At 41.1% G+C, this 19157-nt stretch overlaps 1 protein-coding gene across 5 annotated transcripts in view; it reads right to left on the bottom strand.

Annotated features, from left to right (window-relative positions):
• The window catches only part of LOC130908509 (uncharacterized), a 371944-nt gene extending 355956 nt beyond the window's left edge, over positions 1–15988 (bottom strand). The window contains exons 1-4 of one of the 5 annotated variants that reach the window (XM_057823985.1): positions 9701–15988; positions 9151–9607; positions 6574–6747; positions 6291–6469 (exon numbers count right to left, since the gene is read on the bottom strand). In XM_057823985.1, the coding sequence (XP_057679968.1) occupies positions 9362–9607; positions 9701–15295 (5841 nt within the window). In that variant the 5' untranslated portion in view covers positions 15296–15988 and the 3' untranslated portion in view covers positions 6291–6469; positions 6574–6747; positions 9151–9361. Of the gene's footprint in view, positions 1–6290; positions 6470–6573; positions 6748–7513; positions 8757–9150 lie in introns of those variants that run through there. The other 4 variants (XM_057823981.1, XM_057823982.1, XM_057823983.1 and 1 more) reach the window with 4 other exon arrangements.
• Positions 15989–19157: the final 3169 nt, after the last annotated feature.

The following is a 19157-nucleotide window of genomic DNA, read 5'->3' as shown; positions in this document are numbered from 1 at the left end:
GACAAATAGAGTAAAGATGTCAACGGGCTTCCACAACGCGAAATGGACATTCTGCTGTATTTATTGTTTGGTGTATGTTACTAAACATCAGCAATTCCGAAATTACAAATCGCTACAACGCTACGAAGTTTTGCTGTGGATGGGTGCAAGACCTGCACATTATGACCGTGTCAAACGGCAACTCCATCGTTCTTGCAAAGGTAGGCTATGTGTGTTTACTATTTTCATTGCCATGAACCTGAACGAACCCAAAGTCTTGGATGACAAATAAACAGAGCAGAGTAGACTCGCTACCGCTGGTAGTTTCTTCAATTTATTCAAGGTAAGCAACGCACCGCTTTTGACCGTCAGTAACGGTAACGACGTTGTAACGGCTGAAAAAATAGTTAGATTACCCAGTTACTGAAAAAAATAACGCCGTTATGTAACTGTGTTTTTCCCAACACTGGTAGCAAATGGGAAAATCTCAAAAGCATGCAAGAACATGGTGTAATATAAATATTTTCTACATTGTACCAGTCTTTGAGACTACTTGCCAGATACTGTATGTTGAACAGACATGAACAACAAGGCCGTTTTTGTAAGAAAAATAATGTGTAACATAAATCCATTAACATACATAGAAGTAGCCTTAAACTCTGACAACTTTTTTTTTTTTTTTTTTTTTTTTTTTAAACACACAGTTTGTGGTGGCCAGGTGAGTATAATTAATTAAAAAATAATGTACTGTTTTCCTGCTTAATGTGTATTATCACCAAGTTAGCGTTGTCCTTGAAGACGCTACAAAATGTGTGTGTCAATGTTCATTCGAAATAGTTAGAAAACTATTTTTTTTTGAGTAATTTTTTTAAATTTAACGGTCGAAAACATTTTTGTAAACGTCAACCAAAACTAAACGAAATTAGTCAAGTTTTCGTCAAACAAAAACTAGACGAAGACAAACACATTTTGAGAATAAGTATTATCATCCAAAATACTAAGACCAGGACAAAAATTAAAGGGGCTGCAAAAAAAACAACACTGCTCATATCTTAATACCTTCAGACCCGCATTTTTTCTGCAGGGCAAGAAAAAAAATCTGCGCTGATTTTTACTATACTCAAACACCAGTACAAAGTGCAATTTTTTGGTCAGGGATATGTCATGCTTTTATTGGTTATTTTTTTTAATGTTAATGTGTTTTTGATGAGAAATGAGCGCTTTACGTTATTTTTGAAGTAGCGTTTGGTCAGCCATTTTAGAGCCAAAAATAGCAAACAGGGCGTGCCAAACCTCATGATTTAATTATAATGTGTAAGGTTTCATCCACGCATCTCCTAGAAGTGGCAATAACAACTAAATCAGTGTATTTATTGGTTTTGAAACTTGATTTCGTCATGTCTTTCAGCAGCATGCTTAGGTCTGAAGGGGTTAAAGCTGCTATACTGTAGTTGTCTACAATGACACGTTCACCTTTGAATATGTTTTTTCTTTATTGAGTCCCTCAAGCTTTGACCCCTTTCACTGCAACTGCTCATTAAAAAGCTGCATTCTCAGGATTCTTCTGAAACAAAAATTAGTCATTTTACCCGCAGAAAAAAATTAAGCAAGGCGATTAGAACATAAATCTGATATGACAAAGCCTCTCTTTAGCCATTTTTTCCTAAACATCTCTGCTTGAAGCTTTCGCACGTTAATGCAAAAGGGTTAACAAGCAGCTTAATGGTGTAATCCGAATCCTGTCTGGCGCACACACAATGTCCTCTCAGTGACTTAGACGCAGGTCAAAGTTCAGAAAAACTCCCCAGACAATTCTGCATCAAAAGTCTGTAAAAGTTGATGCCAGCACCACAACCTTGACATTCCTATTGACGACCTCATTGAAGGCTTCAGGCTCGGACCTTTTCTGTCATTCTCAGAGCCGTGACCCACATCCGTCTCTCTGACTCTCAGGCTAATCCTTTTGTTTCCCCCGCATGGCCTGCGAGCACCTAACCGCGTCTAATCCACGGCGTCGGCTTTATTCCAACGTTAGATTTCATCTCGCTCAAGCTTCTTTCGCTATAATCGCCTCGTTTTCCTTTCATCAATCGCTTTTCGCCGAGAAGTTAAAGGTACTTCCGGCTCGTTCACGGTGGAATTCAGGAGGACATTGCGCAAATCTTACATAAAGTGGAGAATTACACAATCATGTACAATTTTTAGTTGTCTGTGGGGTCATTTACACAACAACAGGGATAACAATGCAAAAACCTTTCCAGAGAACCCTATCGCTGAAAACGCCAAAATTTGAAACCCTCCATGAAAACCAGTGACGTTACCAGGATGCCAGGTGTGGGTGGGCATTAGTCTTACCTGTGGTCGAATTCCAGCGTAGGGCTACTTGCACCTTAAAACATGTTTTGTTTTTTCCTTGAGATAACGGTTGTTGAGATTTGGACTAAGCAAATAAAAGTTGATCTGATTTGACTTAGAACACATCATAACTGAACAGTATGGACATGCAGGTGACAATGTTTTTTTTTTTTAGGTAACCCATTGTGGTTCCTCGGTTTTATTATTATTATTATTATAGTTATTCTTTGTTCCGCAGCCCCTTTGAACTCAATTTGACCCCCTTAGAATGCTTCAAAATGCACCAAAATCGGCAGGCAGGTCAAGACAGGTGCAATCTTTGATACTGTGCAAAGACAAATTCCAAATAACTACTGTATGTAGCGCCCCCTAGCAGTCATTCTTTGCCCCGCTTACGCTTTGAGCCCTACTATGACCACCTCAGAATGCTTCAAAACTCAAACTCAACAGCCAGGTGAACACTGGCGAAAACTTTGATAAAATGTAAAAAAAAAATAAAATAAAATCTAAATATGCGTAAATGTGTGTAGCGCCCCCTAGGAACAAAACCAACATTTCATTTCTTTTTTTTCTTTTTTTTTAAGGTGAAAGAGGAGGTAACAACGCAAAGGTTAAAACTTAGAACACATCCATAACTGAACAGCATGAAAACAATTCCCCCTGTAACCATCTAAACAGTTGACAACACAAAATTCAGTTTTGGGTGACAACTGACTTCCGTACTCCGGAACAGTAGGTGGCGATATTGCTCCAATAAATTTTTCAGTGAAGGGGACGAAAATACTGATGACGTCAATGCATGCAGACAGTCCAAAAGTGTATGAAAACATATCTTCATGTACCAACCTTGTACAAGGCCTAACTGCGTTCAACATTATTCAAGAATTATTAGTGTATCATTCATTCATTTCATATCTGTTTTAGAATCCAAAATCAGAAAACTCATGACGACTTACTTCATTTTTCGTTTTGAAATAAAATCGGAAAACAAATAACGGCCTATTTTTTCGCTGTTTAGATTTTGTTTTGAAATTAAAGTGTAACTTCAGAATTTTTGACATTAGGCTTACTTTTCGAGTTAGCAATTAGTCGGTGGAGTTAATTTCAACAAATTCCGTGCAGTTTGTCAAGTATTTTTAGTTTCAGGGCTCTGGGGTGGCTAAGCTAGCGCGAGTCAATGCTCCCATTATAGCATGTCAATATAAAAACGATATTAACAGAGCTAACATAGTCAAATAAAATGAAAATGCAATGTGGCCAAAACAATGTCACACTAAACTGCTGTAATTCATTTTATTCTGCAGGACTATTTTTTTTTTTGTGTGTGTGTGTCTACATGCGTAATGAGACCACAATAGAGAAGAGTGCTTCGGCCACACGTGTTCATGCTGCATCTGAGGTGGGAAGTCTGACATATCCCATTCGGATGTTACCACTTGCGACCTCTTTCCAAGTGAATGTAAACAGCAAGATGGCAGATCGCGCTGTTTTTTTTTTTTTTCCATCAAAAGACATTTTGACCCTCAGCAAACCTGCTTTCTTGTAAGCAATCAAATAGTGGAGGAAAAACGACGGCTAAAGTAAATTTCATACACTGCAAACTTTAGTTTTACGATTGACGGTCTGCTTTTCGATGGGCAGCGCCTTATGTAAAGTGACGCCGGATTGAAGCAATTTTTTTAATGGGTTTTTACCCTCTCGACTTCGCGACTCTTCGCAGCTCGAGAGGCGTTCCGCTGATATTTTTCGTGGTTCTTGAATGCAGCATCAGTCTACTGAGTTTTGACTAAACGGCAACATGGTGAAATGTGCATTTAGAGGCTGTGGAAACAAAAAATGGGCAAAAATAACTTTCCTCAAATTCCCTATGAAGGAACAATATAAACCGTGGTTATTTGCTGCTGGCTACGACATAAACAAACCAATGGAAAAAATATCACTCCGCTATGCAGCCTCTTTCCTGCAGAGCTGCTGGGTTACAAAAGCTGCCGTTCATACTACAAATATTGACATGCAATGGTAAGTTTTAATAACTTTATTCTGAAAACAGAACCAATACTATTGATTGCATGGGTCATCGATGATTCTCATGTGTGCATATGTTGTTTTTTATTGGCATGTGAAGATGGTACCATTTGATGCCACACATCTTAGCCACTCCGGAGCCCTGAAACCAACAAAAGACTGACAAACTGCACTGAATTTTTTAAAATCAACTTCTCTGACTAATTAAACCCCTGCTATCTTGAAGGCATATTAGGCATAATGTCAAAAATTCTGAACTTCCCCTTTAGAAATAAAATAGAATATGAGAGAATGGAATCATCATGGTATTTTTGTTCTTTTTGTTTTGGGTTTGCATTGTTTTCAATGTGTTGTGTCCCGGAAGTTTTTTACTTTTATCTCAGGAAGGTAAGTCAGTCTCTACCGGGTGATTCCATTATACGGTGAATCGAGCAGCAGGATAGCAAACATTTTACAGTTATTATTACATAACGTTTTTGTCAAGGATAGCGGACTATCTCTGTGAGCAGCTATCAAGATCGCATTAAAGACTGGCCTCATAGGCCTGGTTGACAAGGAAGAAAGGCATAAGCGAATTTTAAGGGGGGGGCAGCCCCCCCCCCCCGGTGGCCAAAAAGTGTAATTGCATTTAATTGACTTTCCTATATACAGTATATATAAAAGTTCTAAAGCAATTAAACTGCAACAAAAATGAATGAATTGAACAAAAAAATATATACTTCTATAATGGGTCAAAATTATATTTTGAACAGATCATGTGACTAGCACCTTAGACGGTCATTTGCTTTGCATATAATTTTTTAAAAATTGGGGGGAGGGGTGGCAATTTTATCTTTCAAATGATTTTTTTCTTTGACTGAAAATATTTTGTATTGATTGAAGCAATTTTTTATGGGATTGAATGATTTTTACACAAATGTCCTACCCATAATATGGCCCAAACACGGATTGTTTCAATCAAAGAAAGACTTTTTTAATGGAAAGTCTTCAAATGCAAATTTTTTCAATCACAAATATTTTGTCGCATTCAAAAACTTTTTCAATGATTGAAAATGTTCTTTTTTGATTGAAGTGATTTTTCTTTTTGAAATTATATATTTTTTTGAAGCAGCTTATTTTTTGATTGAATACTAAAGACAAAAATTTCCTTGCCAAAATGTGGCCCAAACACAAATCAACATTACTCCAATCAAAAAAGTTGCTTCAATCAAAAAAAAAAAAAAAAAATCAAAGAAAAATAGCTTTCACATGCATTTGTTTTCTTTAGTTTTTTGAGTTTCAAATTTATTTTTGCATTCAAACAAATTTTTTTTATTGAAGCGACTTTTTTTTGGTTGAAAATATATATTTTGATTGAAGTAACTTTTTTTTGATTGAATAACAAAGCCACAAATCTACCTCCATATGGCTCCGTCCAAGGGGATACAATTTTTTTATTGGGGTAACTACATTAGCACGACACTGGTGGGCGTACCATATTCAATGGATGACGATCTTGGCGAAAATTACTGCCTAAGCAGCCTGATTTAAAATTCCCCTCAAGAATGATCGGAAACAAAAAAACGCTCATTGTCAACTTATCATTATAAATATCCTTGTAAGTTAATTTTATTGTTGACACTGCATTTCGGGGTCATCAACATGTTTTGCCCCCCCCGCCACAAAAGTCGAACTCCGCCTATGACAAAAGGGTAAACAGCAGAAATTAAGGGTCGCAAGCAGGAATCAAGTTGCTGGGTGTGCTGTCACCTACACATTAGGAATGCTTACAACATCAGCAAATTGGTTTCATGCACTTTTGCGCGTTCGTGTGCGCGCACTTTTCCCTACAAATAATGCTCTTGTAAACGCCGAATTAAAATAACTTTTGCATTATTATGTAGGTTCTTTGTCGTGTAAACATGGCCTGATAGTTTGAGGTATTTTATTACCTTGTGACTTGTAGTGTTGACTTGAGTGCATCTTTGGAACTGGGGAAGTCTTTGTTTTTCGTCGTCTTTCACAGTCGAGCTATTGTCCATTCTCAGCATGTGTCCAAATACATTACTGGTCATACAGACATACATTAATTGTTTAGTAGTGGGGGGGGGGGATCCTCCAAAATCCGGTTCTGCAGGTGTTTAATGCAAAAAAATTATAGAAATCTAATTTATCAAACCCTGTTTAAACAAACAAAAGTTTGGAGTTCACTTACAAACAAAATGAAAACTTTACCTTATTGGTTTTACAAGAGGAGCCCTTTACTGACATCAACGCCATCTTGACTCAAGCTGAGTTCAATCTAATCACTGCATGCACCTGGGCCTGTTAATGAGCCTGCAATTTCCTGCATGACTCCTCCAAGAGGTAGATTTTGTGCTTGAAAGCTTGAATAAATCCAAAGACAGGCTGGGAAAAAAAAAAACAATTTGACATTTCATTAAAGAAACAAGTGAAAGAGACTTAGGTGGGCGATGCGAAGTGGGAGTCAAATGAGTCAAGGGAGGCCGGATCGGGTGAATGAATGACTTGTGATTCACAGGTGGCAGGAAGTGAAAAGCTTTTCAAATGAAAACGAGAGTTCACACAAAGATTTTGGTTTGAGGCACACCACGACAAGTACTAGATATGCTTTGAAATTTTTTGTATTTTATTTATTTTTTTTTTTTTTGTGTGTGTATATGTTAATTTTTTTATTTTTTTAAAGTTCCTGCAATGTAGTTTGAAGCTGCTCTCTTACCCCATCTTGATTCTACTACAGTGGTACCTCTACATACGAAGTTAATTCATTTCAGGACCTTCTTTGTAAGTCGAAATGGTTGTTTGTCGAGCAAGATTTTCCCATAAGAATTAAGGCTGTCAAACGATTAAAATTTTTAATCGAGTTAATTATAGCTTAATTAATCGTAATTAATCGCAATTCAAACAATCTATGAAATATGCCATATTTTTCTGCAAATTATTGTCAGAATGGAACGATAAGACACAAGATGGATATATACATTCAACATGCGGTACATAAGTACTGTATTTGTTTAATATAACAATAAATCAACAAGATGGTATTAACATTATTAACATTCTGTTAAAGCAATCCATGGATAGAAAGACTTGTAGTTCTTAAAAGATAAATGTTAGCACAAGTTATAGAAATTTTATATTAAAACCCTTCTTAATGTTTTCGTTTTCATAAAATTTGTAAAATGTTCACTCAAAAAATAAACTAGTAGCCCGCCATTGTTGATGTCAATAATTACACAATGCTCATGGTGCTGAAGCCGATAAAATCAGTCGTACCCAAGCGCCAGTAGAGGGCGACAAAACTCCAAAAAACACAAGTAACAAGTGGACATTGCACAGTGCTGTCATTTTAATCTGTTTGAGCGGGGCATGTGCGTTAATTGCCTCAAATATTTTAACGTGATTAATTAAAAAAATTAATTACCGCCTGCTAAAGCGATAATTTTGACGGCCCTAATAAGAATACACCTAATAAGAATAAATTATAATTCCATTAATTCGTTCCACAGCCCAAAAACCTACACGAAATCCTTAACAAATGCTGCTGTTACTATTGCAAATAGCAATTACACGGAGCATAACAAATAAATTATGAATAAAATCTGAAAAATAATATAATAATAGGAATAATAATAATACCTGTAATAATGTAAAGAATCGGGTTCTGTGTGTGTACCTGAACGCACCGCGTGACTGACTTGACAAAGTGAGAGTGGGACTTGTAGTAGTATAGTAGGCATGTTGTGTTGCACAAGTTCTGAAATAAATGATTAAAAACCTGACGAACCTGGCGATTTATTGGGCATATTACCACAATAATAATAATACATTAACTTATCAAGATTGTCAAATGGAGGTCGGAGGAGGACCGTTGAGCTCGTAGACATTCTACGGCCGTATTGTCGAGCCAGTTCACAGACGCGCGCACCACACTCTTATTTTTCTATCATTTCCATCTTCATTTCACTGGTCAGCCTCACCTTTTTCCTTTTTTCACCACCTGCACTAACGTTCTTCAAACCCAGGTTGATTTCTCTTACAAGAAAATCCGCCACGCAGCCGTTTTGCGGGAAAACAAAGAAACGGCTGCGCTGTCATAAATCGTCGTATTTCGAGCATGTCGCCAGATGTAGAAACAAATGGCGATCTTACGTCGGATGACGAAAAGATCGTGCATCGAAGCAATCGTATGTTGAGGTACCACTGTACTTGTAAATACCTTTAGACTATAGAGACTATATCTAAACTTATGTGTAGAAGAATCTACTCGTGACTGGTTGATCTGAAGTTGTTGACCATCAGAGGTGGCTCCGATTAGAGAGCACAGGAGTCGTCGGATGAACTGAACTTCTTTAATGGCTCACGTGCAGATGTGTATAAACGTACACAAGCAGTTTCTATTGAGTAACATAAAATATCTGATTAACATCCACAATCCAACTAATATTATCCATATTGCATCAAAACCTCCATCATTTCCATATTAAAGCACAACCTGCATTATTTAACAATAATAAACGAATTATAATGAACATTATCATATTTCCTCTCATCAAATGACAACATTCACAACTTACATCAAATATTCAAATGCTACATAATGAGCGACGATAGCATGCTAACGTTCGATAGCCGCTAAAACGAGCTAACAGCTACAAACCTACGAGTGAAACGAATGGCAAAAAACGACCACAAAACCACATTTATTATGAATATTCCGCCACTTAGGTCTGTGGGGAATGTACACAAACTATGTGCAGCGCTTACTATTAAGTCTAAATGTATACTCACATCGTCATGGACTTCTGCACTGCGTGTAAGAGCCGACTAAAGAAACCGGAAGCGCGAAACCGGAAGTAAGCGTGCGCGCATCGTTACCAAAATAAAAGCGCGACTCTACACATAAAATAACTGAATTAAACGGCGAAATTACTAAACTATTTGAAGAATTCTTAACAGCCGCCCCCACATTTGCTCGGCAAATGTGAGACCCAAGAAGTCTTCAAGAGTCTTTAGTATCTTCCGAGTCATCATGAAGCTCAGGAAGTTCAATGAGGCGGGCAACTGGTCGTGTGTAGATCCTCCCTTTGACTAGAACGTCTGCCGTCCGAACACATCCATCCTGGCTGGCGACCGTCTTCACCACTTTCCCGACAGGCCACTGAGCTCTCGGAAGCGTTGGGTCCACAATCAATACAACGGCGTTCTCTTGTAAGTTTCCAGTTGATTTCCTCCACTTCTGTCGAGTCTGAAGATTCGGCAAGTAGTTCTTGGTAAACTGGAGCCAGAACTGATCCACTAGAGTCTGGCAATGTCTCCACCTACGACGGCCTATACTCACTGGAGCATAAACAGCTTGTGGGAGTGTGGCGTCCCGCCGCCCCATAAGGAGAATGTTTGGCGTGATGGGATCGAGGTCAGCCACGTCAGCGGATACATAGCCCAAGGGTTTGGAATTCAATATCCCCTCTACTTCCACCAAGATTGTGTGAAGGACGTCTTCTGTGGTGGATTGGCTCCCTACCGCTACTCGTAGACCAGCTTTGATTGAGCGCACTTCCCGTTCCCAAATTCCTCCAAAGTGAGGAGCATTAGGTGGGTTGAGCTTGAAGTCTATCTGATAATCCATTAGCTGCTTCTTGAGTTCCGGTTCGAGGGCAGCGAAGGCCTCTCTCAGCTCTCGTTCAGCGCCCCGGAAGTTAGTGCCACAATCGGACAGCACTTCTTTGGGTCTTCCTCGTCTGGCGATGAACCGACGAAGAGCGAGAAGAAAGGCATCTACATCCAAGGAGTTCAGAAGTTCGATGTGAACGGCTCGGGTTGTGAGGCACTTGAAGAGAAGACCCCATCTTTTCTCTGTTCTCCTGCCGATTTTTACCAAATATGGTCCGAAGCAATCAACTCCTGTTGAGTAGTAGGGTGGAGAGAGGAGTCTTAGACGTTGGGGAGGCAAGTCTGCCATCTGTGGCACCTTTGGTTGTGCTCGCCACCGCTGACAGGATGGACAGTTGAGTTGATGGTGTCGGATGGCTTGTCGTCCACGCAGAATCCAAAACTGTCTTCGTATTTCTGCATACACTCGTTCTGAGCCAGGATGCAACAGCCGTTCATCAATTTCCTTAATAAGGAGTTTCACTGCTGGATGTTTGGAGTCCAACACAACAGGATGAACTTCCTCAACACTTGCGTTACGCAATCTCCGCAGTCTTCCTCCAACACGGATTAGCAATGTTTCAGCGTCCCATTCTGGAGCGAGGCTTGCTAGTCGGCTGTGATTGTGTACAGGTTTTTGTGCTTGAAGTGCAGCTATCTCTTCTGAGAAACTTTGTGCTTGGCAACTTCTCAACACCAAAACTTCTGCCTCTCTACGACTGGTAGACTGAGCTGATCCTGCTGCCGCCCCGTGTAAGTGTTGAGTTGCTTCGACAAGTTCCTTCCAAGAGCTGTACGTCGTGGCATCAGGAACGTGTTGGTTCAGCTTCAGTGCGACGATGCCACAGAAGGTACTGGATTTCAGCTCAGGTGAAGCTTCCTTTGTGACATACTTGGGCTTCTTTGGCCAATGTTCTACATTCTGCGTGAGGAATTGAGGTCCTTGCTTCCATCGAGCAGACTCTGTTAACTCCATCAATGTCTTTCCCCGAGTTATGTCGTCAGCTGGATTATTCAGACTGTCCACATACCGCCAAGCCTGCCGATCTGTGAGCTCCTGTATCTCCGAGACACGAGTTCCAACAAACACTTTAAATCTGCAAGAGTCTGATTGTAGCCATTCAAGCACGGTGGTTGAATCAGACCACAAGATGGTTTGCCGGATGGGGAGCGTCATTTCGATCTCCAGGAGTTTAGCTAGTTGGGCTCCGGCCAAGGCAGCGCATAGTTCAAGACGAGGAATTGACTGTTGTCTTTTTGGTGCAACTCTAGACCTGGCCATAACAAAGGAAGTCTGGATAGCGTCGTTTGCATTGATCGCCAGGTAAGCTACTGCTCCGTAGGCCCGTTCTGAAGCATCGCAGAAGACATGGAGGTCATACTTCATATCCTCTGAGAAGGATGTCGAGTAACATCGGGGAATGGTTACACTGTTGAGATGTTTCAGCTCATTCTCCCATGTTTCCCAGGCTTGCCTGATGACTGAAGGTAAGTCTGGATCATCCCATCCTCGTTGTTTGGACCAAAGCTGTTGAATTAGTACTTTAGCCCGTGTGGTGTATGGGACCATAAACCCTAACGGGTCATACTGACTTGCTAGCACTTGGTAAGCTGTTCTCATAGTTAATGTTGTGTGTTCTATGAGCCGATACTTATAACCAAGGCTATCTGCGGCACAGTTCCATCTCAGGCCTAGAGTGGGTTCCAGCGGATCAGTGCAACTCTGACTAAGCCACTGTTCGGTCGATGAAGATCTTGCTTCAGTTGGAAGGTGAGCTAGAACTGCCTGTTCATTACTTGCCCACTGTCGGAGATCGAACCCTCCATCGGCTAGTAGGGTCCGTAATTGGTCCACTCTCAGCTTGGCTGCAGCAATGGTTGGAAAGCTCTCAAGACAATTGTCGACATAAAAACTCTGCTGGACTGAGCGGAGTATTTCTGGATGACTTTCTTCATAATTACGGGCATGCTGTTGAAGTGCGAAGATCGCACAGCAAGGGCTACTTGTCGTGCCAAAAGGCAAAACTTGCCATTCATAGACATCTGGTGGATTTTCACAATCCATATCTCGCCAGATGAACCTCAAGAGTGGTGTGTCCTCAGGCAGCAGTCTGACTTGATGGAACATGGCACGGATGTCTCCACTCACTGCAACTTGGAGTTGTCTAAATCGAATCAGGACGCCTACCAGGGATGGACCCAATGCTGGTCCAGGGAGGAGCTGGTCATTCATAGACAACCCTTGATGACGAAAGGAGCAGTTAAAGACTAATCGTGGCTTATTGTTGTGGCAGACAAGGTGATGTGGGAGATACCACGCTTCTGCTGACCTTTGTACTTCTTCTGGTTGAAGTATTTTCACGTATCCAGCTTCAGTAAGCTTGTGAATTTCAGCAGCGTAGATTGTGGCCTTTTCTGGGTCTCTCTTTAGACGCTTCTCTGTAGCTCTAAGATGAGGCATGACTGACTGAATAGAGCTGTGGAGTGTAGGACCGCCTATTTTCCTCAAAAGAGGGGTGGCATATCGTTTAACTCCCTCAACTTCAAGACGCTGCGTTTTTGTCTCTAGCAGGTTCATGGCTTCTTGATCCTCATGCGAGCGAGTGACGATCTTTTGATTACGGAAAGGTAGGACATCGAGTTGCCATAACTTTTCCACATTTCGGTACAGAAGATCATCGGAACTTGTGACGGAAGTAAACAGGCACTGCTGAATGGGGACCTGTTCTTTCTGATCGTGTTGTGCACCTTGCAGCGCCCATCCCAAGACAGTTCTGATGGCTATCGGGCCTCCCTTTGTCGCTTTGCGGATGGGCTCTGTGGCTGTAATGAGGTGTACCTGGTCTGAGCCAAGCAGTAACAGTGGTCGTACATTGTTGAACGACTTGAGTGGGATCCCCTTCAAATGGGAATAGCGTTTCTGAAGCATTTGGATTGGGTATGTTTGCTCTACCAAATCCAAACCTGCTGCTGTGAATGCACCTGCTACCTTATACCTCTTCCTAGGGCTGTCTTGGGGGGATATTTCAAAGCTAACCCTGACCCCTTGGAGGTGTGTGACGTCTGGACGCACAGTGCGCAGTGCGAGGGTCTCTGGCTCACCACTCAACTGCAGCTGTTGTACCGCTGCAGTCAAAATCATGGTTCGCTGTGCGCCATCGTCTAATATGGCGTAAGTATTCATTGAGTTTGTTTTGTTGTGTAGCACTACAGGAACTACTTTTAATAGTACTTGAGCTGACTTGATACTCGGTGTCAAGTACACACGGCTCTCATTGGTTCTGAACTGTGTGTCGGTGGAGCGCAATTGAGCTACATTATGAAGTACTTGAAGGTGCACATCACCGCAGTCTACACAGGGTTTTTTCAGGGTGCATGCTTCAGGAGAGTGAGAACGCGCACATTTCCAGCAACGTTTTCCTTCTACTATCCATTTATTTAAATCCACTGCAGATTTCTCCCTTGCTTCGGGACAACGACTGATGTAATGCTCTTTGCTATCACAGAATAGGCAGTGCACTTTGTACTGTTTCTTGTCACCAGCGGATCTAGCGGAGGTGTTCATTTGGGTTTCTGCGCCATGGTAAACAGCTACAGGTCGACCCTTACCTTTGATGGAGATCTTGTCTTTACCATCACTGTTCGGTCGCTCCATCTGATAGCGCTGCACTAATCGGCTGGAGAGGCGCTGTTGTTGAGCTTTACCTTGCAGCCACCCGTTTAGATCTTGTAGGTTGTAGGGGTTCAGACTCATGGTGTTGAGCTTCCCGTGCAGCTGAAGATGCTCAATGAACCCGTCTCGGAGGTACCTAGGCAGTTTACTTAGCAAACGATCAACGTGAGAGCAGCAGTTCAATTCCATTCCCCGTGACCCCTCAAAAGATAGCAACATGCTAACTAAAAGATGGACTCTGAGAGCAAAGTTCTGAAATGTGCGTGCATCACCTGATTTTACATCTGGCATTGTTAGGATAGCAGCTATTTCGCTTTGTGCTAGCTGGTGAGGCTGGCCGTACTGAAGCTGTAGAGCGTGCATAGTGGCCGAGTAAGGAAATGGATCATGGCGACATGACTGGCCAATCATTTGCGCTTCGGGGAGTTGGAGATGCTCTAATAACACGTGATATTTGTATTTTTCAGTAAGCTCGGTATGAGGTTCAAGCAAATTATCTAGAGCCAGCTTGAGGTTGGCGAACTCCTTCTCACTGTCTGTAGTGAAATTGGGAATTTTGGGTTTTGGCACACCGTAGATTGAGCGTGGCTGCCCGTCACAAACTGAAGCAGTTGTAACTTGGTGTGTTGGTAACTGCGGCGGAGCAGCTGAATAGTTACTACTCACCACAGGCGGTGGTGGTAACGGTGGTCGATGGCCAGGTTGATAGTGTTGTGGACTGTAAAACTGGAAGGTTTGAATTGGAGGATTGCTCACTCTTGCTGGATAATTTTGCGGGTAAGCAATAGGTTGCTGTCTGGGAACAAAGTCATCATTACTGCGACGCTGCGTTGTCCACTGTAGCGAGTTCTGTTCTTGGTGGTTCTGCTGAATCAGCGCTGGCGTCGCCATACCAGATGAAACCGTCGAATAGGGTGAGTGACGAGTCTCTGTTGAAGGATGTTGGATGGTTTTAAATGAAGAATGGACTAACTTGTCTCCTGGTGTCGAGGTGACGTCACCGTGTCTTTCTTCCCCATCCAAATTCGAGTTTGTGTTAACATGTCCCTCTCCCTGAGGTACTATGTCATGAACCTGCTTTGCAGGTGTTGAGGCGTGGTTTGAAGCGTAGAGATGAGAGGTGAGGTGCTTCAGTGTAGGAAGTGGTGTGCGACTTGAAGAACTATAGTCATCATCATCATCTTCTTCCTCTTGTTGGAGAAATGACGTAATGTGCTCCAGCAGCTCTTGTCGACGACGTTGTTTAGCTTCATATTGAGCAAGTCTGTTTGTGAGTTGGGCTATTTCTGTCCGACTTTCCCTTTCACTTAATGACATGGACTCAACGAGTTGCCTTAATGCTGAGGTGCCTAGTGAGTCACCTTTGTGAAGGCTGGGTGAGGTTCTGCTGCTGCCAAGACGAACACTTAGGTCTACTATTCCTCCATCCGATGTGGCCGTTGCTCCTCTCTGCTCCTCATGACCCCTCTCGTCAGGGTGGGAGGAAAGGGCAGTCCTCTGTGGATGATGTGAAAGGATGTAGTCATCGAAGTGCTTGGGTGTGCAGTGTTGCCTCCTGGGTCGTTGAGCGTCCACTTGAGGGGAGGGAAATGAGTCCTCTTCTGACGACATGACCTCCAATAGTCAACAATCCAGCTCGAAGGACCTTTTTAGAAGAATCTACTCGTGACTGGTTGATCTGAAGTTGTTGACCATCAGAGGTGGCTCCGATTAGAGAGCACAGGAGTCGTCGGATGAACTGAACTTCTTTAATGGCTCACGTGCAGATGTGTATAAACGTACACAAGCAGTTTCTATTGAGTAACATAAAATATCTGATTAACATCCACAATCCAACTAATATTATCCATATTGCATCAAAACCTCCATCATTTCCATATTAAAGCACAACCTGCATTATTTAACAATAATAAACGAATTATAATGAACATTATCATATTTCCTCTCATCAAATGACAACATTCACAACTTACATCAAATATTCAAATGCTACATAATGAGCGACGATAGCATGCTAACGTTCGATAGCCGCTAAAACGAGCTAACAGCTACAAACCTACGAGTGAAACGAATGGCAAAAAACGACCACAAAACCACATTTATTATGAATATTCCGCCACTTAGGTCTGTGGGGAATGTACACAAACTATGTGCAGCGCTTACTATTAAGTCTAAATGTATACTCACATCGTCATGGACTTCTGCACTGCGTGTAAGAGCCGACTAAAGAAACCGGAAGCGCGAAACCGGAAGTAAGCGTGCGCGCATCGTTACCAAAATAAAAGCGCGACTCTACACATAAAATAACTGAATTAAACGGCGAAATTACTAAACTATTTGAAGAATTCTTAACATTATGTATAACTGGAACTTTGTCTGTGTGGGTGTCTGTGTGTGTTCGTTCCCTATGGACTCCGAAATGGCTGGGCGGATTTTGACGAAAATTTACAGAGTTGTAATTTATGTTTCTCGGAGTGTTCCTAGATCAGTATGACCATTTAAAGCCTCCATTTAGTGTGAAAAATAATTCTAAACTCCAAAAATTAGCATAGTCTTTTGGTCAAAAGACGCAACACTTGCAAGTGCACTGTCGCAGTTGGCTTTCAAACTTTAGAGTTCATACCTGTCAAGTTGTACGGTTTCGGCGTAATTTGTACAAGTAAGCACTGATTTTTCCATGTGTACACCGTACGTTCAAAATCTGTCCGTTTTTCGTGCATTACGTTTTTTTTTTCTCCGCATTTTGTCACCTTTTCGGCAACGAGACAATGTGCGTTACTATGCGTTACTACGTTGGTTGAATGACGTGAGAAAGGTCAGAGACACGGAGCGAGAAGAGTGTTTGTTGTGAAGCTGTAGCAAACGCGATGCTAGGCTAGGTGGCTCCAATACTTCCTGACTGTTGCCGACAGGCTACAATCTACGCCTAGATATCACACGCATATAGAACTACATGCGAAATGACAGACACGGTGGCGTTGGTAAACAATCGCCATTTTAAAGCAGTAGACTTCTCAGAAATGCTCTGTTGTAGTGAACCTTCCTAGCTAACCTAAGTAAACTAACTAACTAACTAACTAAAACACAGTCAGCGCGGCTTTCAGGATGCAATGAGGAACGGACCGAGAGTAAAATCATGCTTGTCATTACCCAGGTAATGACAACGCTCAACTCGCGGCTCTGGATGAACTCATGCCGCTAGATAAAAAAAAAACAATAATACCTGACTGCTGCCGACAGCCGCTACAAACTGCGCCCACATAATGCTATGGTAGATATTACATGTATAGAAAACTAGATGTGTAATGACAGACGTCCCGGCGTTAGTAAACAGCTGCCATCTTAAAGTAGTAGACTTCCCTGGAAGGCTGTTGTGGCAAACCTTCCAAAAAAACCTGATTAACTTTTTATCTAAAATACTCCTAAATCAGCAAAAGTTTGACTTGAATTTATCTTTAAACGATGAAACAGTTTTAAAACTTTCATATGTCGAAAGTAGACAAGGGAACTAATGCAAAACCAACTTTAGCGGTTGATTCACAACATTAAATGACTTCCAAATATAGCAAAGGTTACTATGTTTTATTTTTTTTATTTATTTTTATGACACCAGTTACTTTGCCAGGTAACTAACTCAATAAATTTTTAGGAAAAGTATTTTGTAACTGTAATTAATTACTTTTTAAAAGTATAAATAACAATACTGGTCATAAAGATGAAGTCTGCAGAATGAAAAGTGACGAAAGCGGAGATTTTATTCTGCCAATTTGTTGCCGAACACAATTTGCCCGCAACTATTGCTGATCACTTCTCAGAATTAGCAAAAGAAATGTTCCCTGACTCAAAGATGGCATCGGTAAGTTAATTTTATCCATTGACCTTTTTAATTTATAATTGGACACACTAACGATACCTTCAAGTCAAACTGCATTGCGAGCTCAAGTGCCATCAAGTGCCGCCATTAAATTGCCAAAAGTGCTACATACAATTATGACAAAAGTCACTGTTAAATTTTAGTAATCATGATGTAGCTGAAGATATATATTGTTCTTTGATTGCACTAGGTTATATGTTACAATATTACCAATAAATTCATATAATTTTAAAAATTGAGTTTTATTTTTGTTTCATATTGCACGCTATATACAACGTTGTAAGATTAGTCACCAATTTGTAAGGGCAGACGTCACTATTTGTAAGATTGCCAACGGCCTCGGGTTGACAGGTATGATAGTTTAATGTACAAATTTAATGTGCTGTGATGATACATCGTAGCTTTGAGTACTCCATAAAATGACACCGGATTTTTTTAAAAAATTACAATTTTCTGAAATATTACAAAGTGATTTATTTCTGCTAGATATTCATACTGTAGCGAGTGTTATTTATTATGTGTTACGCCTGCAGAGGTTCATGGGTTCTGTATTTTTCGGACTATAAGTCGCAGTTTTTTTCCTAGTTTGGCTGAGGATGCGACTTATACTCAGGAGCGAGTTATGTGTGAAATTATTAACACATTATAATATCATTTCCATGTTATTTTGGTGTTTTGGAGTGACACTGATGGTTTGGTAAACTTGTTAGCATGTTCTTAATGCTATAGTTATCTGAATAACTCTTAATAGCTATGGCCACGTTCGCGTTCTGCCTTTGGCAATGTATGTTAAATTGTATTATTGACTTTTTTATATTGAAATGCATGCTTTTAGTTTGTGGCGCGTTCACGCCCAAGTGGGGGCGCACTCGCACTTGTTTACGCGAAGAACAGCGCTCACACGCCAGAAGAAGACGGACAGCTACGCAGCGTCTCTGAGCAAGTGAGCGAGAGAGAGAGAGAGAGAGAGAGAGAGAGAGAGAGAGAGAGAGAGAGAGAGAGAGAGAGAGAGAGAGAGAGACGGCTGCGAACCTACGTTCATTGTTTATTCTTATAAAATATCTCTACAGAGGCAACGCCTGTGTGTATCATCTTTTCTGTAGTTGTTGTATGTTTTCCACCCGCGATCGGACACTTAAAGCAAGTTGTGTAGTTGTTTGAACGATGTGCTAATGCTAGCGAACACATGCTAACCGATTGTGTCATTGCTGTAATAGCACCTAATTATCATTTATTTACATTGATGCAAACCTGTTTGGGATCGAGGACGAAATTGATTCAGCAAATTATACGGACGTCCAGCATCGTCATTTGGGAGTTTAGCTCGCTGTATAGCCAGGACCGAGCCGTAGCGTCCTGGTGAGGACAGTATATTCGCATTTCGTTGTTCATGCATCATGTAACATTATCATACTGTACACTTATTCAGCATGTTGTTCTCTATTGTATTTTTATATTAAATTGCCTTTCAAGATGACGTATCTGTTCTATGTTTTGGATTTTATCAAGTAAATTTCCTCCAAAAATGCGACTTATACTCCGGTGCGACTTACATCTGTTTTTTTCCTCTTCGTTGGGTAGTTTATGGCTGGTGCGACT

Source organism: Corythoichthys intestinalis, chromosome 20, assembly GCF_030265065.1.
Source record: "Corythoichthys intestinalis isolate RoL2023-P3 chromosome 20, ASM3026506v1, whole genome shotgun sequence".
NCBI lineage: Eukaryota > Metazoa > Chordata > Actinopteri > Syngnathiformes > Syngnathidae > Corythoichthys > Corythoichthys intestinalis.
Note: the sequence above shows the minus strand (reverse complement) of the source record. Positions and strands in the feature narration are given on the sequence as shown.